Consider the following 26,790-nt stretch of genomic DNA (forward strand, 5'->3'; position numbering starts at 1 on the left):
AAGATCAGCCTGGCCAAGATGGTGAAACCCCGTCTCTACTAAAAATACAAAAAAAATTAGCCGGGTGTGGTCGTGGGCACCTATAATCCCAGCTACTTCAGAGGCTGAGGTGAGAATTGCTTAAACCCGGGAGGAGGAAGATGCAATGAGCCAAGACCGCGCCACTGCACTCCAGCCTGGGCCACACAGTGAAACTCCGTCTCAAAAAAAAAAAAAAAAATTAGCCCGGTGTGGTGGCAGGGGCCTGTAGTCCCAGATACTCGGGAGGCTGAGGCAGGAGAATGGCGTGAACCCAGGAGGCGGAGCTTGCAGTGAGCCGAGATCGCGCCACTGCACTCCAGCCTGGGCGACAGGGTGAGACTCCATTTTAAAAATAAATAAATAAATAAATAAATACACGTTAATAGGCACATGCAGCTAGTGGCGACCATATTAGTGCAGAGCCATACGCATAAGGCTTGAGTGGTGTTATGCCCAGACGGTGACTTATTCTTCAGTACCCCCCAGCTCAGACCTCCCCGGCACCTGCTCAGGAGCTCGTTGGCGCTCCGCAGCCGCTGCACCTCGCGCTGGGCGTCCTCGTGGGCCTGCATGGCGCCGTCGGTCTTGTCCCGCAGGCGCTGCAGCTGTTCCTCTAGGGCCCGCCGCTCACTCTCGCTGTCGCTAAGCTGCTTCCGCAGGGTGCCCAGTAAGTCCTGGCTTGCCTCATAGCGCCCACGCATGTCCTGGGGTGTGGGGGGTCACAGAGTCTGGGGGGGCCTGAGAGGCCTCCAGAGCCACCTACTCTCTTCTGGTTCCAGGGATACACATTAGCCTACGCTAGGCGGGGTCCAGGGCCTGGACCTGGCCTGGGGCAGGATAGGGGCCTAGGCCTGAGAGCCAGGCTTCCGCTCCCCTCCTATGTGCCCTCACCACCCTCTGAGCCCTCACCTCCCTGGGGTCCCGGACAACTCCTATCAAAGTCCCCTGGATGCCAGACAAACCCCCAGGAACACTTGTCTCCTGGGTTCTGACCCCACCCCCAGGGCTCCCAGGCTCCTCCCCCTTGCATCCTGGTTCCACTCTCAGACTCCTCCCTACCCTGGCTCTGCCCCTAGTTCCCAAGCTCTGATTCCCCTTGCTAGACCTTTTCCCAGGGTCCTGGCTCTGTATGACCAGGGACCTGTCTCCCTCTCTACCAGGACCCTAACACTGCCGCAGCCTCCTCCCTCCACCAGCTGCCCAAGCGCCCACCCCCAGCTACCCAAGCACCCCCACTTCTGGGCTCGGCTTCACCGCAGAGCTCTCGGCCACCTCCTTGGGGGTCCTTACACCCTCAGACACTATTTCTCAGGGCTCTGGCTGCACCCCATGGCGCTCAGACTCCTCCCTCGGACCCTGGCCCCGGACCCACCCCCGCCCCCGCCCCCGCCCCCGCCCCCACCCGGAGGGCGCGAGCCCCTCCCCCAGGCCTCTGGCTGCGCCCGGAACGCTCAAGCCCCTTCCTACCTGGACCTGCAGCTGGCGCTTGTGCAGGGCGGAGTGGATCAGGGCGAGCGTGGAGGAGTCTGAGCAGGCCGGGGAGGGGCCTCGGCGGGGTGAACGGCCTCGGCCGGGCGAGGAGCGCCGCGGTGGGGACGGGGTCCGCTGGCCCGAGAGCCCCCGCAGGCTGCCGTTGGAAGCATCCGTGGTGCGCTCAGAGCCGCTCAGCTGGACGCCGCTCTCAGAGTCTGACAAGACGGCCTGAGGGTGGGGGAGGGAGGCAGAAGGAGGCTGCTGAGTTAGGAACCGCGGGGTTAGCTGGGCAAAGACGCCCAGGCGAGGCTGGGGGCTGCCTCATTCCAAATGCTGCCTCTTACAAGAAGCCTTCCTGATTTCACCTCCTCCACTAGCTCAGTCCTCGGCTCGCCGCTGAGGCCTCCCATTTATTGGGAAGACATCATTTGGCCTTGCTCACAGGTGGGCTCCCAAAGGGCCGTGCCTCCCCTCTGAGACTGGGGGCTCCCCAGGGCAGAGGCTGGGTGAGCTAGCAGGGATGCTGAGCAGCTACAGCCTGGGTCCCAGGCCCCCACCCATTTGCAGTTCAGTCCCAGGTCACCGAAAGACGTGGCGGGGGAGCCTGGGACTGCCTGGCAGGGCGCTGTCTTCCCGCCTCTCTGGGCTCACACCTGTGCCAGGTCCCTTAGGGTCTGCTGTAGCCCCTCTCCATCCTCTGTCTCCAGGGCCGCCTGCTCCTGTAGCCGCAGGGATTCCTGGAGTGCGGTGAGGGAGACAAAGGGTGGTCGGGGTTCTGTCTTATCTGAAACCTCCCCTTTCCCTCCCTACCTGGCCCACCACTGACCAGGTAGCCTCTGAAGCCATGTCCATAGGCCAGCCCACTGGTAGACCCCACAGCAGGCCCGAGGCCCTCACTGAACAGACCAGGCCCAGAGAAGAGCTATGTCCTGCCCCAGGTCACACAGTCGATTGGAGGAGAGCTGGACCTAGAACCCAGGCCAGGCCCCACACAGAGGGGTGACCAAACCAGGCTGTACCCTGGGGGAGTGAGTGTCCCACTAGTGGGGATGGGCAGCTGGGATTCCAGAGGCAGCATCTGGACCTGGAGAACGCGGATAGGAGTTCAAGTCCCGACTCTCCCGCTTACTGGCTCTGAGACTGGACAAGCATTTCCCCTCTTGGGCCTCAGTTTCCCCATCTGTGTCATGAGGATTATGCTACAGGGCTGCTGGGAGGAAGAAATGGGATGGAGGAGGTGAGTGTGCTTCCCACAAAGCCTGCACACCTGTGAGGGCTGAACCTCAGTGTGAGTGGGATGCTGGGGGTGGCCCAGGCAGCCCAGCCCTAAGCCTGCGTCCGTGGATCTGGCCGGTACCCCATCCCACCCTGCCCCATCTCAGGGGCAGCTGCAGCTCACCAGGGCCTCAAGCTTCTCAGTGAGGTCCTTGTTGACCTGATCCTTCTCCAGATTCTGCTTCTGAAGACGCTCCACTGCCAGGGCCAGCTCTGTCACTCTGGAGTTGGGGGAGCAACAGAGGTGAATACGGGACCACCCCAGCCTCTCAAATCCACTAGCTCTGTGTCCACCATGCTTCTCCACACCCGAGGCAGGGACCCTAACATCCACCTCCCTGGCTGTGTGACCTCAGACAAGTCCCAGCTCCTCTCCAGACCTCACATTTCTCATCTGTGAAATGGGAATGAGGTTCCCACCAGCTTTACCTCATGGGAAAGCACAAGAAGACTTGTCCAGGTGGCAGGAGTAAGCGGCACAAGTTCTTTTTTTTTTTTTTTTTTTTTTTTTTTTAGACGGAGTTTCACTCTGTCATCCAGGCCGGAACACAGAGATGTGATCTTGGCTCACTGCAACCTCCACATCCTGGGTTCAAGCGATTCTCCTGTCTCAGCCTCCCTCGTAGCTGGGATTACAGGCACGTGCCACCACACCCAGCTAATTTTTGTATTTTTAGTAGAGACAGGGTTTTGCCTGTCGGACAGGCTGGTCTTGAGCTCCTGACCTCAGGTAATCCCCCACCTTGGCCTCCCAAAGTGCTGGGATTACAGGTGTGAGCCACCGCACCCGGCCACAAGTTCTGTCATAGGAGGCTAAGCTGTTTATGATAAACACTGGGCAAGTGCCTTCGGAACCTCAGTGTATGGGAAGACTGGCTGAGCTCACAAAGGAAGGCCCTGCTCCTAGTGAACAGATGCTCCCTTCTCCCCAACTCTCCAGTTTTACCTTCTGCAGGGACGCCTGCCTCGTGCGGCATCCACCAGGTACCCACCTGGCACTGAGGTCAGCCTTGTCCAGGTCGCTTTGCATCTGCTGCTGCGCCAGGTCCTTCTCGCGGAGCACCTTGTCCCGCAGCTGCTCCTCCAGCTGGGCCTGCAGCAGGGCCTGTTTCTCCAGGGCTGCCTCGGCCCGGCTCTCTGCCAGCCGTAGGTCTGTGCTCAGTCCCAGGCCCGCCTCCTGGACAGCTCGTGATGTCCGGGCCAGCTCCCCTCCCAGCTGCAGCAGGTCCCTTCGGGAGAGAGCACAGGCTGGGGATGGATGGGGCTTGCTCCCAACTACAAATTAAAACTGCGCTGGGGCAGGGCGTGGTGGCTCACACCTATAATCCCAGCACTTCAGGAGGCCAAGGCGGGCAGATCACGTGAGGTCAGGAGTTCGAGACCAGCCTGGCCAACATGGTGAAACCCTATCTCTACTAAAAATACAAAAAATTAGCCAGGCGTGGTGGCGCACTCCTGTAGTCCCAGCTGCTTGGGAGGCTGAGGTAGGAGAATTGCTTGAACCCAGGAAGTGGAGACTGCAGTAAGCCGAGATCATGACACTGCACTCCAGCCTGGGAGACACAGCAAGACTGTGTCTCAAAATAAATAAATAAATAAAATAAAAATAAAACTATACTAGGCTGGGTGTGGTGGCATGCACCTGCAGTCCCAGCTATGCGGGAAGCTGAGGCAGGACTGCTTGAGCCCAGGAGTTTGAGGCCAGCATGGGAAACATAGTGAGACTCCATCTCAAAAACTAAAGAGGAAGAAAAAAAAAACCCTACACTGGGATGCCATTTGTCCACTCTCAGATTGGGGAAAAAAAAAAAGGGATACATAATACACAAGGAGGGGCTCTGGGGTAACAGGCCCTCCCCTACACAGCTGGTGGGAGGGTGATACAACCACAACGGAGGGCACTGAGGGAGAGCTCTGAAAACTATGCATGCATAGAACCTTCCGCACCGGCTCCTCCTCTAAGAACGTATCCAAAGATATACCCCAGCACAGAGGAGATGGCTTGTGGACAAGGAGGTTCACTGCAGCATTGCTCGTGTAAGAAATCCTGGTGACAACCTAAATGTCTATCAAAAGGGGACTGCTACTAAGTACACGATGGTACATCCATTCTGTGGAACACTCTGTGGCCAAGAAAAACCAGTGGAAGGCCGGGCTTGGTGGCTCACGCCTGTAATCCCAGCACTTTGGGAGGCCGAGACGGGCGGATCACGAGGTCAGGAGATCGAGACCATCCTGGCTATCACGGTGAAACCCTGTCTCTATTAAGAATACAAAAACAAAATTAGCCAGGTGAGGTGGCAGGTGCCTGTAGTCCCAGCTACTCGGGAGGCTGAGGCAGGAGAATGGCGTGAACCCGGGAGGCGGAGCTTGCAGTGAGCCGAGATTGGGCCACTGCACTCCAGCCTGGGCGACAGAGTGAGACTACGTCTCAAAACAAAACAAAACAAAACAAAAAAACCAGTGGAGAAGTTCTTCCTGGCCTGACACAGAGCCACCTCCCAGTTATAACTAGTAGGTGAGGAAAGCATCTTCAAGAACTGTGAAGATGAAATTTTACCAGGCGTATATGCAAAAAAGTGTGCATGTGTCTGTGTGTCTCTGTGCGTGTGTGTGATCTGCTTTATTTGATTATGTAAGATAACCCTGGAAGGTCACTTAAGAAACTGATAGGCCAGACGTGGTGGCTCATGCCTGTAATCCCAGCACTTTGCGAGGCTGAGGCAGGAGGATCACCTGAGGTCAGGAGTTCAAGACCAGCCTGGCCAACATGGCAAAACCCCACCTCTACTAAAAATACAAAACTTAGCTGGGTGTGGTGGCTCATGCCTGTAATCCCAGCTACTTGGGAGGCGGAGGTGGGAGAATCGCTTGAACCCGGGAGGCGGAGGTTGCAGTGAGCCAAGATCGTGCCACTGCACTCCAGCATGGGAGACAGAGCAAGACTGTATCTCAAAAAAGAAAAAAAAAAAAAAAGAAACTGCTGATAATGCTTCTCATGGTAACTTGGTGGCCAAAAAAAAAAAAAAAAAAAAGAAGAAGAAGCAAAAAAGAAAAAAGAAAAAATTTGTATATATAAAAAGAAAAAGAAGCTGATAATGCTGCTTGCCTCCAAGGAGCGAAGAGGAATATCTGGGGTCAGAGGTGAAAGGGAGCCATTTTACTGTGTACCCTTTTGAAATGTGAACCTTGTGAACATGTGACTTAATCAAAAGTAAAATATAAAAATTTTAAAGGCTACTTAAAATTTTTGTTTTTGTTTTTGTTTTGTATTTTAAGGCCAGGCATGGTGGCCCATTTTTGTAATTCCAGCACTTTAGGAGGCCAAGGCAGGTGCACTGCTTGAGCCCAGGAGTTCGAGACCAGCCTGGGCAACATGGCAAGACCCTGTCTCTAAAAACAAACAAACAAACAAAAATTAGCTAGATATAGTGGTGCACACTTGTAGTCCCAGCTACTTGGGTGGCTGAGGTGGGAGGATCACTTGAGCCTGGGAGGTCAAGCCTAATGTGAGTTGTGATTGTGCCACTGCACTCCAGCCTGGGCGACAGAGAGAGACTGTCTCAAAAAAAAAAAATGTATTTTCAGTCCATAATACAGGTTAAATCCTTTCCTTTCCTGAATGAACAGTACCACTGGTTATCTAATAGTAAGGAGAGAAAGTGCCTCATTCCAGAATTCTAATTAATATACACAGGAGTGACTAAATGAGAAGCTCACAGTTTTGCAGCCTCTGATGAGTGGGTTGGATCTTGAAAAGAGAGACAGCTGGCATAGGGGCATCCTGATGGAAGAACACATTCTACTTATGGAGTCTTGATCAAACAAAAAAGCAAGCAGAAGAACCTGAATCTGACCTAGCTTTAGATCCAACATCCAATTTACAGGAAATACATGGGATAAAGAAACATGTTAATTGACACCATAAGGATGCAACCAGCAAAATCCAGACCATGAGAATCTCCAAGGACAACTAGCCCAGTTTCCTGAACAAATAAGTTAAAAGGGACTTAAAAGACAAAGCAGGGGCCGGGCACAGTGGCTGGGACCTGTAATCCCAGCACTTTGGGAGACCAAGGTAGGTGGATCACCTGAGGTCAAGACCAGCCTGGCCAACATGGTGAAGCCCCCATCTCTACTAAAAATACAAAAGTTAGCTGGGCGTGGTGGCGCACTCCTGTAATCCCAGCTACTCAGGGGGCTGAAGCCATAGAATTGCTGAACCCAGGAGGGAGAGGTTGTAGTGAGCCAAGATCGCGCCACTTCACTCCAGCCTGGGCAACAAAGTGAGACTCCATCTCAAAAAAAAAAAAAAAAAGACAAAGCAACCATTTACATTTTGTAAATGTCTATGGATCTAGATTCAAACAAATTGTAAAGAAAAAACTAAAGGAAGACTATCTGTGACTTTTTTTTTTTGAGACAGAGTTTCACTCTGTCACCCAGGCTAGAGTGCAATGGTGTTATCTCGGCTCACTGAAACCTCCGCCTCCTGGGTTCAGGCGAATCTGGGGCCTCAGCCTCCCCAGTAGCTGGGATTACAGGCATGTGTCACCACACCTGGATAATTTTTGTATTTTTAGTAGAGATAGGGGTCTCACCATGTTGGCCAGGCTGGTCTCGAACTCCTGACCTCAGGTGATCCGCCCGCCTCGGCCTCCTGAAGTACTGGGATTATAGGTGTGAGCCACTGCACCTGGCCTATCTGTGACATTTATGAGACATATGGAAAATTTAGACACTGGCTATTTGATGATATTAAGAAAAGATTATTAAACCAGGTGTGGTTGCTCACGCCTGTAATCCCAGCATTTGGGAGGTCAAGGCAGGAGGATCACTTGGGCTCAGGAGTTCAAGACCAGCCTGGGCAACAAAGTGAGACCTCGACTCTACAAGAAATAAAAAAATCAGCAAGCCTGCTGGCATGCACCTGTGGTCCCAACTGCACAGGATCTGAGGTAGGAGGATTGCTTGAGACGAGGAGGCTGAGGCTGTAGTGAGCCATAAAGAAAAGAAAAGATTACTAACTAAAATGTTTTTAACGCACTAAATGAAATACCTTGGCCTCCTGCCTTGGGGCTCTCTCCGCAGCCTCCCTGACACTACTGTTGAGCTGACTGCTCACACAGATCAGACACCCCTGCTCAAAGATCAGGCAGGCCCAAGCTCCCCCGCTGAGGCAGGCTCTCCTTTCCCTGTACCAGCTCTTCATTGCAACCCCCCTGGCTGCCATGGGCTCCCACCTCCATGCCTTTGCTCATGCCTTGCTCCTGCTTGGAGCGCCTGCTGCTCTGCTTCAACCCTACCCATCCCTTGAGGCTCTGTGCAAATTCCATCTCCACAAAGTGGTTTTTCTGACCTCCCCACCCCTCCCATCCTTCTGAGCCTCGAAGACATTCCCTCTGTTTCACGTACGTATCACTGACCACTTGCTTCCTCAGTCTAGAATTTTATTTTATTTTTTTGGACGGAGTTTCGCTCTTGTTGCCCAGGCCGGAGTACAATGGCGAGATCTTGGCTCACCGCAACCTCTGCCTCCCAGGTTCAAGCAATTCTCCTGCCTCAGCCTCCCGAGTAGCTGGGATTACAGGCATGCACCACTATGCCTGGCTAATTTTGTATTTTTAGTAGAGACAGGGTTTCTCCATGTTGAGGCTGGTCTTGAACTCCTAACCTCAGGTGATCCACCCGCCTCGGCCTCCTCAAGTGCTGGGATTACAGGCGTGAGCCACCGTGCCCAGCCTAGAATTTTGGGGATCTACATCTTTTCATCACAAGAGGCTGTGAGGTCCTTGGTAGCAAAGCTGAATATTCTAGTGGATTAAAATCAGGAACTTCAGCCTGGCGCTGTGGCTCATGCCTATAATCCCAGCACTTTGGGAGGCTGAAGCTGGCGGATTGCCTGAGCTCAGGAGTTCGAGACCATCCTGGGCAACATGGTGAAACCCCGTCTCTACTAAAATACAAAAAAAAAAAAAAAAAAAAAAATTAGCCGGGTGTGGCGGCATGTGCCTGTTATCCCAGCAACTCAGGAGGCTGAGGCAGGAGAATTGCTTGAACCCAGGAGGTGGAGGTTGCAGTGATCCAAGATCGTGCCACCTCACTCCAGCCTGGTGACAGAGCAAGACTCTGTCTGAGGAAAAAAAAAAAATCAGGAACTTCAAACTCTTGACTCAGCCACTTATGTACTACTGTGTGACCTCAGGAAGATCACTCAACCTCTCTGCGCCACAATGTCCTCATCTGTAATATGTGAATGAACACAGTTCCTACCTCACAGGGAAGCTGTGAATACTAGTTGAAATGAAATATACAAAGAGCCTAGCCCAGAGTAAACATCTAATAAATGCTGACTGCCACGACTGTGGTAATGGTTATTACAAGTTGCCTGTGTCCTCACCGGCCCTTGTGCACAGCAGGTGCATTGAGTTGAACTGAAATTCAACTGAGTTGAGCTGGATATAAAGAGCAGGGCTGGCTCTCAGCTGCTGCCCCGTCCCCGGCCAGGCCTCACCTCTCAGTGAACATCTTCACCTCGCTGACCAGCCGCCGGAACCCCACCACCTGCCTCCAGAGGAGGAGCAGGCGACTGTGCTCGTTGCTGAAGTAGGCGTTGAAGGACTGGAGGGAAGACATGCCGAGGGAAGGGTTGGGGTGAGAGCGGGTTTACTCCCTCCCACTGCTTCCCTTATCTCTGACCATCCCGGGAGGCACCATCGTTCAGGGATTGGGTCTTCCTGTGGGTCTGTGCACAGAGCTGTGTCGCAGCGGCCACGCTCAGCCTCCCAAGCCTCATGGCTCCCTCCTGCACAGGGACCTGGGTTTCAAGTCCTCTTTTGGCTGCAAGAGGCAGCAACGAAGGGCAAAAATGCAAGGGACCTAGATTTGCATCCCAGCTGCCAGTTGCATGACTGTGGGCAGGTTACTTAAACTCTCTTTATTTATTTACTTATTTGGAGACAGAGTCTTGCTTTGTTGCCCAAGATGGAGTGCAGTGGCACGATCTCTCAGCCTCCCAAAGTGCTGGGATTACAGGCATGAACCACTGCGACCGGCCTTAACCTCTCTTTAAAATGAGGAGAATGATAGCACCTACCACATGCAGTTATCATGAGGAACAAAGGTCAATGCACACCGTGCACGTGGTACATGCTACGCATTGATAAAGACCAGCTATTGTGATGACGGCTATTTACTTCTGCTAACAGGCTCCCTTGGACAATGCTCCCTCTCCCTCTTCAGGCTTCTGAGTCCTCCCTCCTCTGCAGTGCCCCTTCCTCTTGGGTCAGGCTGGCCTCCCTGTACCCCCATGCCCACCTCCTCCTCGCGCCTCCATGCCGCCTCCCGGTGCTCCAGCTCCTTTCGGCTGCGTGTCCAGTCGCTGGTCACCTTTCGTATGTCCTCACTCAGAGCCTGGTTGGCCGAGCCTGCCTGGTCCAGCTGTTCTCGGAGCATGGCATTCACCTGGGCCAGGCTGGCACTCCTGAATGGGGCACAGGGGATCAGTAGGCACTCGCGCAGGGGGCCATCCTGCCAGCCCTGGCCCTCCCTGCTGCGCCCTCACCTCTGCTGCTCCTCCTCCAGCCGGATGAGGGCGCCCTCCAGGTCTTGGCTGTGTTCTGTGTCCTAGGTGGGAGAGAGGTTAAAGCATCAGGTTGGGCAGGTGGAGGGCAAGGCCTGCCCCTGCCCCACACTGGCACCCACCCTCAGCCGCTGCTGCTCCAGCTCTCCCGATCTCTCCAGCAGCTGCTGCTCCAGCTCCGAGCACCTCTTCTTGTACTGGAGAATCTGGGGATGGGGAGCTGATGGTGAGCCCCAGGGGTTGGGGCGGGGCAAAGTGAACAGGTGGGAGGACAGGAGCAGGAGTGGGTGGTCCTGACCTTGCCCTGCAGCCGCTGCACAAGCTGGGCCTGCCGCTGCTGGCCCTCCTGGTAGGCCTGCAGCTTGCGCCGGTAGGAGGCCTGCTCCTCCTGCAGCTGCCTCCGCAACTCCACGCTCTGCCGTACCAGCCCCCTGGGCTCCTGCGTCTCCAGCTCCCCAGACTCCAGCCGCAGAGCCTGCTCCAGCTGCAGGGAAGGGCCCTGGGTGAGAGTTCTGGGCCTCCTGGGAAGGCAGGCTCAGGCTTCTGTAGGGGGTGGCAGGCTGGGCCCAGACCCACAATGCCTTGTAGGCTGATAGCCTGGCGCCCTGGGGAGCGGCACATGTGGGCAAGCCCAGGGGCAGTGCACGTGTGCATGGGGTGATGCAACCATGCATGGGCACGCAGACGGGGCATGCATGGACACATGCAGGTGAGCCCACAAACCCAAACCATGCAGGCAAAGCTCAAAGGTGCACCTGGGTCAACCTCGGGCCTCAGTACACCATGCGCCTCTCCTCCAGAACACTTAGCCCTGTCGTGGTTTCTGTTTATTACATTGATGCCTGTGTCTTCCCACCATGCCCCCACCCCAGTGTGAGCTCAGAAAACCTGGATTTTTTGTTCCTCATTTATCTTAGTACTAGAATGGTGGCTGTGGAATGGCGTGGCTCACGCTCAGTAAATATTTGTTGCGATAGTGAATTAATGGGATGAGCTCATGGGAATACATTCAAAACAGAGGTGTCAATCTGTCTATGCATATCTGAGCTTAAAGATATGCACACACATAACACATACAGGCAACCTCAAACATTCCCGGAGGACACGAAGGAACCCCCTCATATGCACAGCATTAAGATTTGTAAGAGGTGCACACAGATGTTGCCCTATACAGCGCCTGCATATTAATGCCCGCTTCTGGCTGGGTGCAGTGGCTCATGCCTGTGATCCCAGCACTTTTGGAGGTCAAGGCGGGTAGATCACTTGAAGTCAGGGGTTCAAGACCAGCCTGGCCAACGTGATAAAACCCTGTCTCTACTAAAAATACAAAAATTAGCCGGGCGTGGTGGCATGCACCTGTAATCCCAGTTACTCAAGAGGCTGAGGCAGGAGAATCACTTGAACCTGGGAGGCGGAGGTTGCAGTGAGCCGAGATCGTGCCACTGCACTCCAGCCTGGGCGACAGAGCAAGACTCCATCTTTATTTATTTATTTTTTATTGTATTTTATTTATTTATTTTTTTGAGACAGAGTCTTGCACTGTCTCCTGGGCTGGAGTGCAATGGCTCGATCTCAGATCACTGCAACCTCCACCTCCCGGGTTCAAATGATTCTCCTGCCTCAGTCTCCCAAGTAGCTGGGACTACAGGTGCACGCCACCACGCCTGGCTAATTTTTTGTATTTTTAGTAGAGATGGGGTTTCACTATGTTGGCCAGGCTGGTCTCGAACTCCTGACCTCGTAATCCACCCGCCTTGGTCTCCCAAAGTGCTGGGATTACAGGTGTGAGCCACAGCATCCGGCCCAAGACTCCGTCTTAAAAAAAAAAAAGGTCCCCTCCATCCTCATTGCAGGAAAGCCTCTGTTGCTGCTGCCCTTCCTCCACCCCCAGGAAGCTTCCATCCCCCACATCCTCAGACCCCTGTGGGCTCTGGCTGTCCCTACCAGCCATAGAACCCTCTCAACTCCCTTAAGGCACCTGCTGGCCCCAGGTGGCCCCTCATCTTCCCCAGCTGTTGGGGGAAGGGAGGTGAGGGAGGAGCAGGGCAGTGGGAGAGCACACAGTGGGTCAAGGGCACCTGGCAGCGACAACACCCCAGCCCAGCTTACTCTGATGCTAGCCCCGCACTCACCATCTGCATCCTCAGGACCTGGCCTGCTACAGCCCAGGCAGGGCATTCAAAAGCCCACCCGTGCAGGGCCACGCCAGCCACAGGAAGCCAACAGGAGGGCAGCTGCTTTCACCCACGCTTATCTCGCGTCTTGGGTCCAGGCCAGGTTAGCGGTAGGGAAGGTGCCCTCCAGGCCTGCATTGACCCCATATGCCCAGAGATGTTCTATGAGCCACAGACAAAGCAAGGACATCTCTACCCACCCCATCCCCGGGACACGTGCATGGCAGCCCCACCAATAGGGAGGAGCTAACTGTGACTACTTGGGGGCTTCCCCCTGAGTCTGGAGGAACACAGTCCAAGGCTGTGCAGGGGAGGTAGAAGTAGGGGGTTTCTGCCTGGATGGCGGCTACAGGCCTGTCAAGTGTCTGTGCCAAGCCCACTGAGGTCAATGGTGAGCGGTGTCCACATCTGTGTGTGGTGGCGGTGGCCTGAGGCAGCCACACAGGCTGTGCACTGATGTTGGTGGCTCTCACTAGGTGCGAGTGGGGTGTATTTTGTCATTTGTCTCCACGCAGGACACTGTGTGTGTAGTGTGTGGGTGCTGAGTTCACGTCAACTGTTTGGTGCATCTGAGCCTTCCCGTGAACAGGTAAGGCAGCATCTGTGGCTGAAAGTCTATGTTGTGGCGCGGGTGTTGGGGCTGCCTGTGTGTATCAGGGTATATGTCTGTGTGTCGGTGGGGCAAGTGTACAACCGCACGTGGGTGGGTCTGGGGAGTGTGCCTGGGCTCCCTGGTATGTGTGATACACACTTTGTGCATCTGGGCATACCTTTGTGGGCCGATTGGTGGCTGTGTTGAACTGTATGCTTTTCCTGTCTGTGTGCACCCATGAGGTGGGAGACAGCGTGCTGTGTCATCTGCATATGGTTGTTATGGGTCCGCGGTGGTGGGGGGACTGTTCTGTGCCTGTGTGGGGTTGTGTGGCATCTGCCTGTGGGTGCGGGTAACACTGTGCATATTCTGTGAACTGGAGTGTTTCTGTGTGGCCTGGTTTTAGGGTCTCACTATGTTGTTTGTGGCATGTTTTGTGCATCTGTGTGTCTCTGTGTGGGGCCCAGTGTAGCCCGTGTCGTGTACACACTGCATATCTGTGTGAAGCAGGTGCTGTTTGCCTCTGGGACACAGAGGGGTTCAGGCCGTTGCCGGGTTCTCCTCCCCCTTCCCCAATGCTCAGAACCAGAGCCAGGGCCCTCTCGGCCACACCTCACCCCTTTCCACAAATTTCACCCTGAACAAAACAGCCTTTCAATTTTACTTGCAATTCAAAAGGGAAGGAGGCTGCCACTAAGCCAGAGATGAAAGAAGTTGACTGTCTCCCCTAGCAACCGCTGCCCTCAGACCGCCATTCAATTTACTCTTTCCAGGTTGCTATGGACACGAGGGAGCCCAGGGCGTCTGTCCTCTGGAGCCAAGGGAGGCGTGACCACTCCCTCCTTTCCATTCCCAGCTGCGCCTACACCTGCTTCTCAGGGACAGCAAGAAGCGGGGAACCCCATGGGGGCCCTGAGGTCCTCTCTCTTGGCTGGGAGGTGGCCTCTGGGAGTGCCTCAGTTTCCCTGCAGGACATGCAGTTAACAGGACACAGACCTGACCCTCCCTCCGCTCCCCATGCCAGGGGTGCTGCAGGGTTGGAAAGATCAGAACAATCTCGCTGACTGCCCACCAACCCAGCCCAACATGCCAGTGAGGGCCACAGGGGCAGGCACTGCCACCTGTGGCCATGGGGACAAAGGGGTGGCAGCGAAAGAGAATGTTGCCCAACTGCAGAGCCCTGGACCAAGGGTCTCATCCCAGGACCACCACTGACCTTGGGCCTATCATGCCCCTCTCCCGGACTTACTTTCCCTATCTGTGATGAGGTGATCTCTAGGCTCTGAAGTTCTCTGGGGACCCACCCTCCAGGAAAGGCCTTTGAGGTCATTCCTGTTCCACCCCTGCCTCCAGGTGGGGCCTCATTCAAACCATGGTGGATAGAGGACAACTGAAGCAGCGGGCGCCCTCTGCGTGCCATTTGGGCCCCCCCTAACCGCAGGAGGGAGCTTTCTAGACTAACCCAGACCCCCCGTGCTGCAGTCCCAGCCTCAGCAGCTGTGTCCCAGCAGAGGAGGAACCTGCTACCTCCCACCTCTTCCCTTCCCTGCCAACCTGGGGGCAGGGCTAGCTTCAGAAGGTGGCATTTAAGAGGCAGCCCCTGGGGGTGTGGCACTGTGCCATGCATGGACCAAAAGAAAGGGGTGCCTGGCTCAGGGCCCCATCACCACCCACAATTCATGACAGCGGCCAGCGTGCCCTACACACCCGCTGCAGACCCTGGGAAAACTAGCTCTCCACTGTCCTCATGCCAGGGGCCACTGTGGGCCGCCTACTCTGCTCCTCTACAAGTCCCAACTAGTCGGGGATTTGTCCAGCCAGGCAAATCCCAGGACACGGGCATACCCCACAGTCATACACAGGAACACAACACACCGTCCTGCCAATGCAGGCTCCAGCCTGGACAAGTCCAGCTCAGGGGTCCCATGCCAACCCTAGCTCTGCCACTACCACACAGGGGACCCTGGGCCAGCCCCTGCCTCTCTGGGTCTCTTCCAACTTTGCGGGGGCAAGCTGTGCCCTGAAATCCCTAGCCCAGTGTCTCTTCCCATACATAGGAAACAAAACTTCAGAACTTTGTTTCTAGACTGGGTTAGTTTAGAAACCAAACAGCCCTGGGCTGGGAGTTGGAAGACCTGGTGTCTAACTTTAACTGGCTGTGTGCCCCCAGCATGGTGCTTCCCCTCCCTGAGCCTCTGTTTCCTCCTCCGTTAAATGGGCATCATAATGGTCCCGACCTTGGTGTATTAAATGTGAAACACTCAGCACGTGCCTGGCACATAGTAGGCACTCAATAAACAGTAGCTACTGTTAATACGTTATTGCCACCTGCATGCCTCTCATCTGCACACATACACTCTGTCCCGGCTGCGAGTGTCCCTTACCAATCTTCAGCCACCACCAACTTCCCAGGGCCACCTCCCGGCCACCCGGAGGCCCAAAGCAGACAGTGCATCAAGAGCATCCCGCACCCCTGGCACCGGCTCACACCCAGCTCCCGCCCCACACCCTGGGACCCCCACAAGCCTGCAGCATGGGTGATGTGAATCCTGCCTGGACATGAAGACAGGCCTGCTTCTCCTTCCTTCCCTGCCTGGAACTCATTCCAATAGGCAGTGGCGGCAGGTCTTGTGGCTGCCCCAGATGGGCTGCAGAACACCGCGGGTGCCCACACCAGCCTCGAGCCAGCATCCAGCCACCGCCTCAACTCCAAGGCCCGTGGCAATGGGAGATGCCCAGAAACTCAAGGGGCAGGAATCTTTAGGGATCTCATTCTCTGTGTCCCACACCCCTAACAGGCCTGGGACAGATGGGAACAAAATACCCCTGGTGCCAGGCACTTTATTCTATTATCTCCTTGATTCCTACAATTCCACGTCCCATTACAATCCCCACTACAGAAAACAGGCTTAAAGAACGTAGTGATTTGCTCAACGCCACTCAAGGTGGCAGAGCCTCAATCCGAGCCCAGGCCAACCTGACTCCAGGGCCCATCTTTTGCCCCATGTGTGGGCCTGGTCTAGATGCCTCCCTGCCCTTGAACGAGGGGAACCCTGGCCTAGTCCACCACCTGGGCGGCACCCACCCTCTCGCTGACCGCATTGTACTTAATGGCGAGCTCATCGCGCTCAGCACGGCTCTGGGCCAGCAGGTCCTCCACGCGGGACAGCTCCTGCTGCAGCAGCTGGTTCTCCTCCTGCAGCGACAGCAGCGATGCCATCTCCGTGGCCGGCAGCAGGACTGGCAAGGGACAGTGGGCACATGGTTGGCTTCTGGGTCCAGTGGGACATCCTCCCCACAACAGGGAGGGCAAGAAAACCATCCAGGCCCCTGGGAGGAGTCCAGGTGGGAATGGCTGCAGCACCAGGCCTGCAAACAGAGCTGAGAACAGGGAGGAAGGCAAGGAGGGGATACAAAGCTGGACGTAAAGTGAACACAACTCCAGCTAAAGTGTGGCCCAGCAGGTTTGGGAGGTGCAGGAGAGACGCTCAGTCTAGGAACCAGGAGACCCCTGAGTTCTTGCTCCCTCCTTTTCCAATTAGTCTTCTTCTCCGGGGCCTCAGTTTTACTTATCTGTAATATGGGTGGGGCTGGCACGGACTCACACCTGTAATCCCAGCACTTTGGGAGTCGAGATAGGAGGATCACCTGAGGTCAGGAGTTTGAGACTAGCCTGGCCAACACGGCAAAGCCCTGTCTCTACTAAAAAGACAAAAATTAGCTGGGCATGGTGGTGTATGCCTGTAGTCCCAGCTACTTGGGAGGCTGAGACAGCAGAATCACTTGAACCGGGGAGGTGGAGGTTGCAGTGAGCTGAGATTGCGCCACTGCACTCCAGCCTGGGCAACACAGCGAGACTCTGTCTCAAAAAAAAAAAAAAAAAAGGTAGAATAGTAGTAACCAGATCCTCCCAGAAAAGCATCAAAGCCTCGCTCAAGAGAAGGGCTTCATGGAACTTTAAAGGCTAGGGCTCAGGAGAGCATAGCATAGGTCAGGTTGTGAGGAGAAGGAGAAAGAGAGAAGAGGGAAAAAAAGGCCAGCGGGAGAAGCGGGGTTGTCCACCTCCTGTGGGTTCCCCTTCTACCCTGGGAGAACTGGACATACACCCCAGGTGTCAGGGTGACGGCCCTCTGAGTCTCTCCCTGTCTGGGGCTCCAGGGCGCCAACATCCCTGGCGCTCCCAAGGAGGGGGCCCGTCTGTAGCTTGGGAGTTGAACAGAGACAACGGTTAGAGCACCAAGACGTCACACGCCAGCCCACCAGCTGCAACTGAGTGTGCCTTTCCCAGATCCTCAAGCCACATAATGACACCGTGTGCGCTACCCACTGAGAGGAGCAAGGACCATCCGCCTTCCTGCCCATGTGGGAAACGGATGGACAGCGCCATCCACTCAGACTTCTGCAAAACCCTGGTCTGAACTGAGCTGCCCTCTTCCTGTATCTTGGGTTCAGCCAGCTCACACCTTCCCCGGGTGGGAATATGGGATTTGGGGTTCACATCTCTGCAGCAGGCTACAGGCAAGCACGGAGGAGATGCTCGGCCCCTCCTTCTAGTTGCACCACATGCGGAATAAGTCTGGACAAATTACATCCCTGAGCCTCTGTTTCCTCATCTGTAAAATGGGTTCTTCTGTCATAAAGCTGTGCCTGCCCCACAGCGAGTTACAGTCATGATCATCATGGTGACTGCTCAGGAAAGGGACATGCGAAGAAGTAAAATGTGGGTGGTGTTTGTGGAGGGGAGCGGATGGGGGTGGCACCTGGGCTCTCAGGCCGGGAGAGGTTGCGGGTGACAATCTCCCTGATGCGGGCAGGCAGGCTGGTGATCTGAGCGTCCTGGGCCAGGTCCCGCGCACCCAAGCCTTTCTCCTGGCACAGGACGCTGCTCTCCAGTGTCTGTGGGAAAAGCGAGAGGGTCTTCAGGTGACGTGGGACCCGGGGCTCCCTGGCCTCGTGGGGAGAGCCACAAAGTCCTACTGCCCAAGATACGGGTCCCCAGGAGCCCCCTCAAGATGGAGTGAAGCCTGGGAGTTAGAATCCAAAAAATCCCCATGGGAGGAGCCTCTTGTGTGCTCACTGCCCCAGGAAGAAGGCCCAGGGCCAGAGATGAGAACCAAACCCTACGGGTAACTCCTAAACCCCACTGGAGGCAGTCCAGTGTTGGGGGCTCCAATCCGGCTTCGACCCTAGATGGATGAGGATCTGGCTATGCCAGAGGTCCCCCAAGCCCTAAAATCTGGCAGTAGAGACCCCCTTCTCCCAACCCAGGGCACTGGGATGAGGGAGCCACAGCAGGTGCACCCTGTGTGTACCTCTGCCCCCCATCTTGCCAGGAACTGCAAGCAGGGGGCCCCTGTATACCCCACCACCACCACACCTCTCCCACCCCTTGACCCCTAAGACGCACACACCTCTCACCACTCCTGTTAAGTCCACGATACCCCGCCCCAGACAGGGTGGGCACAGCCCCCAGGACCCACCTGGATAACCGTCTCTAGTGTCAGCTCCACCTCCTGTGCCCCCGCCAGCCCCAAGCTCATGGGGGGGAGGCTGTGGGCATGCCTCCAGCCCCCTTCTCCAGGACCCCAAGACTAGCTCAGTCAGCACGCGCCACAGCCAGGATGCTGTGCTGAGCACCAGGCAGATTAAGCTTAAATCCGGCGGCGCCCCCATGTGACCACCACGGTGGGAGGAGCAGGATGTGGGCTGATGGGGGAGGGGATGGGAAAGGACAGGAGAGAAGGGAAGCAGAGGCAGGGAGCCAAAGGAAGAGGAAGGATGAAGAGAGGGGAGGAGAAGGGAGAGAAAAGGAGGGAGGAGAGAGAAGAGGGAATGGGAGGAGGAAACAGGGGAGACACCTGGAGGTCAGGACCTCACACACTCTTCACCCTGCGCAGGTTGCTGGGTCCTAGAGCCCTCCAAGCCCAGGGGGTGGGGTCAGTAGCCATGCAGCGGGAAAGGCCAGAGTCCTAAGTATTTGTGACCATCTTTCTGGCCCAGAACGGGAGTCACATGGTTAGCTAAGAATGAGAGGATTTACAGCATGCTGGGAGTACGTTTTCCCACAACAGGTGTAGGGCAAAGAATGCAGGCTGTGAGATCACCCAGGCCAGGCTTGGCACTTAGTTGGGCATGAGCGGTCCAGCCTGGACTGATGAGCATTTATGCAACACCTGCGGCATTCCTAGGTCTGACCTAGACACAGTGGTAGAGCCTCGAACTACAAATGCCCTAGCCTTGCCCTTCAGGCACTTATTGGGAAGCTTCTGGCCCCTTCACACCCATCCCAGCCCCCACTAGCTGGGTGCACCAGGGACACTGACTTTGCCTCTCTGAGACTCAGTGTCCTCTTACGTAAGATGTGATAATATTGGTACTCATCTCTCGGAGCCGTCCGGGGATGAAACAGAGTATCGTGTGTGCATACCCAGCACATGACACGGTGCTGGAGGGTCACGTGGTCAACACTCAAGAAATACTCATTTCATTCATTTGAAAATCCAGAAGGTACAGTCCCAGCCAGGCGCAGGCACTCACGCCTGTAATCTTGGCATTTTGGGAGGACAAAGCGGGTGGATCACCTGAGGTCAGGAGTTCAAGATCAGCCTGACCAATATGGTGAAACCCCGTCTCTACCAAAAATACAAAAATTAGCCGGGTGTGGTGGTGCACGCCTGTAATCCCAGCTACTTGGGAGGCTGAGGCAGGAGAATCGATTGAACTCAGGAGGCAGAGGTTGCAGTGAGCCAAGATCGCGCCATTGCACTCCAGCCTGGGCAACAAGAGTGGAACTTCGTCTCAAAAAAAAAAAAAAAAAAAAGCACAGTCCCTATATCCCAGGGCCCTGAGACCCAGAGGTCACCCACCACCTCCCATTGTTCTTTCCCTGGGGCAAGGAGGCTATGTGCTCTAGTGCTTAGGCGCACAGCTCTGGAGTCAGTATCAGGTCTGAGGTTGCATGTGAGACTCAGCTCTGTCACTTGCAACTATGGTCTTCAACACAGTAAGACCTTGAACAGGTTACCTCCCTGAGCCTCAGTTTTCTCATCTCTAAAAGGAGACTAGACCAGGCCAGGTGCAGTGGCTCAAGCCTCTAATTCCAGCACTTTGGGAGGCTGAGGCAGGCAGATCACTTGAGGTCAGGAGTTTGAGACCAGCCTGGCCAACATAGTGAAACCCCATCTCTACTAAAAATACAAAAATTGGCCTGTAATCCCAGCACTTTGGGAGGCTGAGGCAGGCGGATCAGGAGGTCAAGAGATTAAGACCATCCTGGCCTACATGGTAAAACCCCGTCTCTATTAAAAATACAAAAATTAGCTAGGCATGGTGGTGCACACCTGTAGTCCCAGCTACTCGGGAGGCTGAGTCAGGAGAATCGCTTGAACCTGGGAGGCAGAGGTTGCAGTGAGCCGAGATCATGCCACTGCACTCCAGCCTGGTGACACAGTAAGACTCCATCTCAAAAATATAAATAAATAAATAAATAAATATAAAAAAAATTAGCTGGGGTGTGGTGGCATGTGCATATAATCCTAGCTACTCAGGAGGCTGAGGAAGGGGAATCACTTGAACCCAGGAGGAGGAGGTTGCAGTGAGCCGAGATTGTGCCACAGCACTCCAGCCTGGGTGACAGGGCAAGAGTCTGTCTCAAAAAAATAAAATAAAATAAAATCAGACTAGACCGAGTATGGTGATTCAGGTCTATAATCCCAGCACTTTGGGAGGCCAAAATGGGAGAATCGCTTGAGCCCAGGAGTTTGAGACCAGCCTGGGCAACATAGCAAGACTCTGTCCTACCAAAAACAACAAAAAAATGCGACTGATAGTACCTACCACACCTGGCAGGTGGTGAGCTATTAGCCAATGGTGGCCGCTGTTCCTATTGTCATTAGCATCACGTGTCTAGGCTCCTGCCCTTAGACTTGTAAGCCCTGAAAAAGGACAGGAATTGCTCACTCGAGGAGCTCGGCTTTTAAGATGCAAGTCTCCCGAAGTTCCCGGCCGAATAAAGCTCCTTCCTTCTTTAACCTGGTGACTGAGGAGTTTTGCCTGCGGCTCATCCTGCTACACTGCTATGTCTCAGCCCTCCGTCCCTGGGTGCCTGCTGCTCCATGCTGTGCCCCAAAGGGGGCATATTCACCTTATCTCATTAAATCCTTACTTCAACCCATTTCCAGATGAGAAAACTGAGGCTCAGAGAAACTGGGCTCTCACCTATTCAAGGCGACATGCTTCAGGGAAGTGGTGAGCCCAAAGCTCATTCCACTCAGACCAGCAGCCTCCCAATGAGTGACTGAAGGGCAAGGCTGAGGCATTTGCGCTTTGAGGCTCTACTTCTGTATCCAGGTCAGACCCAGAATGCCACGGTGCTGTATAAATGCTCATCAGTCCAGGCTGGACCGCTCATGCCCAACTAAGGAACCTGCCCTGCAAATGGAAAACCAAGAAACAGGTCTGCAAAGATAAATGTTGCCAAGTTGCAATGGCAAGCAAGCCAGATTTGGGCAAAATTAAACCAGCTACTGGCCAGGTGTGGTGGCTCATGCCTGTAATCCCAACACTGGGAGGCCAAGGCAGGTGGATCGCTTGAGGTCAGGAATTCTAGACCAGCCTGGCCAATGTGGTGAAACCCCGTCTCTACTAAAAATACAGAAATTAGCTGGGCACGGTGGTGGGTGCCCGTAGTCCCAGCTACTCAGGAGGCTGAGACACAAGAATCACTTGAAACTGGGAGGTAGAGGTTGCGGTGAGCTGAGATCACACCACTGCACTCCAGCCTGAGTGACAGAGAGAGACTCTGTCTCAAAAAAAAAAAAAAAAAAAAAATGACTGAATTCCTCTTAGAAATCTGGATGCTAACAGCTTCAGCATCTGGCCACCTGGGCTCCAATCTTGGCTCACCAGCCCCTCACCAGCTGTGTGACCCTGCACCAGTGTCTTCACTTCTCTGAGCCCTCAGTTTCCTCATCTGCAAAATGGGATAATAATGGTGCCTGTTTCTAGCATGAGCATTAAATAAAATACTCCGTGCTGAGCTATATGCCTGGATATGGTGTGGCAGAAACTGCAATGTGCTCACCACAAAGCATTTCTGATTCCTCTTAGGAATATGGCTAAAAGCCATTTCCCAGACTCCCTTGCAGTCAGATATGGCCATGTGGTCAAGTTCTGGTCCACAGAATTAAGCCAGAAAGACAGTGTGCCACTTTAGGCTTGGCCCATAACATTATTTCTCTCCTTCCTGGTCCATCAGCTAGAAGGAAATAACTCCAAGGTCCTAGGGGATGCCGCAACCACAAGACAGAAGGGACCTCGGTCCCTGGGTCGCCACATAGAAAGCCACCTGCCAAACACCCAACAGGACTTTTCATGAATGAGAAATAAACTTCTATTGCGCTAAGCCTCCGAGGATTCAGGGTTTCACTATCACATTAGCTAGTGTTACCTTAATTACTACCTGCAGTTCAACAGCGGGTAAGTGTTGGCTATTACTACTGTTATCATTACTATCATGAGTATTATTGGCTCTTTCTAGTCCCCAAGCTAGAACCCTGTGCCTTGTTCTAGATGCTGAGACATTATTTGGTGACCAAATACAGAGGAGACACCCTTTGTACCCTTCCCTCCCCACTATCACCCTCCAAACCTGCCTTTTGCCAGGGCTAGCGGCAGGAACTAGCCAAAAAGCCCCTCAAAGATTACTCGTTTCAAACATAGCAGCTGCTCTTATCCGCTTACCCCTTCGTTATCCTCCTGCTGCTGACTAGAAATTATGACAAAAATATTGAACCAACCACGAGCCAGGCCCTGTGCCCAAAACGTTACATCTGTCCCTTACCTGCTTTAACACTCCTGGCACCACCCTACTCACTTTACAGATGACAGCGTGAAGTCTCAGCGAAGTTAAATAATTGGCTCCAATGCACCCAGCCACAAAGAGCTCAAGTCACAGCCGCGACCTAGGTGTGCCTGATTCCAAAGGGTTTTTGTTTTGTTTTGTTTTTGAGATGGAGTCTGGCTCTGTCACCCAGTCTGGAGTGCAATGGCACGATCTCCGCTCACTGCAACCTCCGCCTCCTGGGCTCAAGCAATTCATGCCTCAGCCTCCTGAGTAGCTGGGATTACAGGTATGTGCCACCGCGCCCAGCTAATTTTTGTATTTTTAGTAGAGACAGGGTTTCACCATGTTGGCCAGGCTGGTCTCAAACTCCTGACCTCAAGTGATCTACCCGCCTCGGCCTCTCAAAGTGCTGGGATTATAGGCATGAGCCACCGCGCCCAGCCCAGAGTTTTAAATAATAACAGCAAGCTGGGTGCAGTGACTCACACCTGTGATCCCAGCACTTTGGGAGGCCAAGGTAGGAGGACTGCTTGAGCCCAGGAGTTTGAGACCAGCCCTGGCAACACAGTGAGACTCCATCTCCGCCAAAAAAATAAAAAAAAATGGCCTGGCATGGTGGCATGCACCTCTTGTAGTCCCAGTTCCTTGAGAGGCTGAGGCAGGAGGATTGCTTGAGCCTGGAAGGTTGAGGCTGCAATGAGCCATGGTTGTGTCACTGCACTCTAGCCTGGGTGACAGAGCAAGACCCTGTCTCAAATAAACAAAAACAGTAACAGCAATGACTTCCATCCTGTAGCGCCTGCTGTGTGCCTGGCACCACCCCAGGACGCCGATGTGTATTATATAAGCCACTGCCTGGACTGCTGAGATGGCTCCCTGAGGGTCTCTATGCTTCCCTGCTCATCCCCTCACCCACTCAAGTTTCACACAGTAAAGATCATACCCCTCCCCTACCCAAGGCCCTCTACTAGCCCTTACTGCACCTAAAATGAAGTTCAAAGTCCTTCCATGGCCCACAGGGCCCACCAGATCTGGCCCCACTCCACTTTTCCCACCTCATCTCCTCTCTCCCCCTCTCATGGCCTTTTTTTTTTTTTTTTTTTTTTAGGCAGAGTCTTGCTCTGTTGCCCAGGCCTGAGCTGGAGTGCAGTGGTGCACGATCTCAGCTCACTGCAACCTCCGCCTCCTGGGTTCAAGCAATTCTCCTACCTCAGCCTCCCGAGTAGCTGGGATTACAGGCATGCACCACCACGCCCAGCTAATTTTTGTATTAGTAGAGATGAGGTTTCACCATATTGGCCAGGCTGGTCTTAAACTCCTGACCTCAAGTGATCCACCCACCTTAGCCTCCCAAAGTGCTGGAATTACAGGCATGAGCCACCACACCTGGCGGCTCATGGCCTTCTTGATTCCTCAAACACCAGGCAGGCACCCACCTCTGGGCCTTTGCACTGCCACTTTCTCTGCCTGGGACGCACTTCCCCCTTCTTTTGCACAGCTGACTCCCGCTTGTCGGCCAGATTTTGGCTCAAAAATATCACTTTCTGAGGGAGCTACCCTGACTCTCAGCTAAAGCGGTCCCTCCAGTGGCTGTTCCATTTTCTCCAACATGTATGTTGTCTGTCTCCTCCTTTTTTTTTTTTTTTCTTTGAGACAAGGTCTTGCTCTGTTTTCCAGGCTGGAGTGCAGTGGCAAAATCATGGCTCACTGCAGCCTTGACCTCCTGGGCTTAAGGGATCCTCCCACCTCAGCCTCCTGAGTAGCTGGGACCACAGGTGCGTGCCACCATGTCTGGCTAATTTTTTACTTGTTGTAGAGATGAGATGTTGCCCAGGCTAGTCTCCAACTCCTGGGCTCAAGCGGTCCTCCCACCTCAGTCTCCCAAAGTGCCAGGTTGGCTTAGTTCACTGCCACTTCCACAGTGCATGGGCTAAGGCCAAAGCTCCATGAAGAGCTGCTGAATGAATTAATGAATGCTAAGAGCCAAGTAATAACATACGATGTTAAATGGAAAAAGAAATGATTCCCCTTGGCTCTGGCTGGGGTCATGTTGGGCCACAGATGGTGTCAGCCACAGACGGGGATCACAGAAGGACACCAGCGAACACATATCCAGCCAGCATCTGCCGCATCCCAGAAGATCAGGGTGAAAACCAGGCAGTGACCCCACAGGGGCCACTTGGGTGGAAAGGGCTGAAAGACTGGGGAGGGGAGGGTTAAGTCAGGGAAATGTGCGCGGGTGGGGAGCCTCCGAGATCCAGGGGTTGACTCCTGGAGTCTTGCCTGAACCTCGCTGTCCTCTGCTCCCGCCACAAGATCTGCTTATTAAGCACCTGCTGTGAGCCCAGCGAAAGAAAACAGAAATCTCTGTTTTCTGGCGTAAACAGACAGATGGCACCCTGAAGGCCTCCTCCCCAGGGTCCCCATTCCCCAGTCAATCGTCTTCCCGAGGGAGCTGTGACCTGGTCACCAGAGGGGCAGACATTCGCCCCAGCATGGTCGTTAGGCTTAAGTCTGTGCAAAAATCAGGAGGGAGCTCGTTCAAAATGCCCACTCCAGAGACGCTGCCGGGCACAGGGGCCTGAGGCCCCATGGTGAGAGGCGCAAGGGGTGCAGGGCCCCATCCCCGCACAGCACCCGGCGGCCCTGCCTCCGTGGCCAGCCCAACTATGCGCTCTGGGCCTCAGTTTCCCCATCCGCACAATGGAGATGCTTCCGACTCGGCAGGGCTGCAATGAAGACGAAACCGGGTCCCACACAAGGAGGGCAGTGCAGGGCGGGGCCCGCACGCAGGAGCTGCAGAGGGCATCTGCGGGGGGCAGAGGCCGTCGCGAGGGCCTCCCACGGCCGCCCGCGGAGCGAGGGGACCCCGGCCGGCGGAGGGACGGCTGCGCCCTGCAGGCCGCTGCGCCCGGGCAGGCCCCAGTCTCCTGTCCTGCCCCCGGCCCGCGACAATCCGGGCAGGATGGGCGGCAGGACGCGGCGGGGCATCCGCGGAGCCCGTTGGGAACGCTCTCCTGGCCTCCGGTGCCGGGCCGCGGCGGTCGCGGAACACACAGCGCCCCCAGCCCCGGTACGTGGCTCCAGCCCGCCCCCAGGCGCGCGGCCTCCTCCGCCGGGAGCGCGTCCGTCCCGCCCCCGCGCACGCGCGCGCCCCCGGCCACCTACCTTCGCGCGCCTTCGCCGCAGCCGCTGCTGCCGAGGCCGAGCGGGCCGGACCGGGCGGGGCGGGGAAAACTGGGGGCGGAGCCTGCGCTGCGCGGTAGTGGGGCGCAGGCTGGGGCGGGGCCAGGCGCCGAGGGCAGCGCGTCTGCAGCGCTTACACGGGCCGCCCTGGGCGGACACGCCTCGTGCGCCCTCCCTCTTGCCGCCTGGCACCGCCCGGCAAGCCAGGCGCCTCCTACACGCACGAACGAGGATACCAGGCGAACGAAGCACGACCCCCAAGTCCTCGCAGTTGCAAGGCCGCAGCGCAGGATCGAAACCCCGACCCGGCTGCAGAGTCCCCCTGCGGTCTGGCCGGGCCTTAAAGGCCTGAAACTCCTGAGCACTGACCCATCGCCCAGCCAGACAGAGGGACGTTTCATGCCAGCCCCGTCACAGCCCCCAGCGACGATCCCGAGGCTTCGGTGATTTGACCTGTCGGAGAGAATGCTTTTTTTTTTTCCTGACTGACGTGCAGCCCTGGGGAAGGCACTCTGGCCTCAGTTTGTTCGCGAGACTCAACCCGGTGGCGCGCCTGTCTCGTGTCCTTTCCACTGTGACAGTATGTTCGTTCCACCCTCTCACTGGACTTGGACCTCCTTCTGTTATTGAAGGCATTGGATGA

The 26,790-nt window shown here is 55.2% G+C and overlaps 1 protein-coding gene across 13 annotated transcripts in view; it reads right to left on the minus strand.

The window, feature by feature from the left end:
• Positions 1-26,175, minus strand: part of CROCC (ciliary rootlet coiled-coil, rootletin) — a 57,955-nt gene extending 31,780 nt beyond the window's left edge. For 2 of the 13 annotated variants that reach the window (XM_063702335.1, XM_063702329.1), the window contains exons 1-13: positions 26,130-26,175; positions 17,878-18,013; positions 16,203-16,498; positions 10,650-10,835; positions 10,474-10,557; positions 10,334-10,395; positions 10,087-10,252; positions 9,284-9,390; positions 3,762-3,998; positions 2,894-2,990; positions 2,148-2,231; positions 1,489-1,722; positions 526-725 (exon numbers count right to left, since the gene is read on the minus strand). In XM_063702335.1, the coding sequence (XP_063558405.1) occupies positions 526-725; positions 1,489-1,722; positions 2,148-2,231; positions 2,894-2,990; positions 3,762-3,998; positions 9,284-9,390; positions 10,087-10,252; positions 10,334-10,395; positions 10,474-10,557; positions 10,650-10,835; positions 16,203-16,439 (1,694 nt within the window). In that variant the 5' untranslated portion in view covers positions 16,440-16,498; positions 17,878-18,013; positions 26,130-26,175. Of the gene's footprint in view, positions 1-525; positions 726-1,488; positions 1,723-2,147; positions 2,232-2,893; positions 2,991-3,761; positions 3,999-9,283; positions 9,391-10,086; positions 10,253-10,333; positions 10,396-10,473; positions 10,558-10,649; positions 10,836-16,202; positions 16,499-17,877; positions 18,014-18,597; positions 19,755-26,129 lie in introns of those variants that run through there. The other 11 variants (XM_055385895.2, XM_063702331.1, XM_063702338.1 and 8 more) reach the window with 10 other exon arrangements.
• Positions 26,176-26,790: the final 615 nt, after the last annotated feature.

This window comes from Gorilla gorilla, chromosome 1, assembly GCF_029281585.2.
Source record: "Gorilla gorilla gorilla isolate KB3781 chromosome 1, NHGRI_mGorGor1-v2.1_pri, whole genome shotgun sequence".
Classification (NCBI taxonomy): domain Eukaryota; kingdom Metazoa; phylum Chordata; class Mammalia; order Primates; family Hominidae; genus Gorilla; species Gorilla gorilla.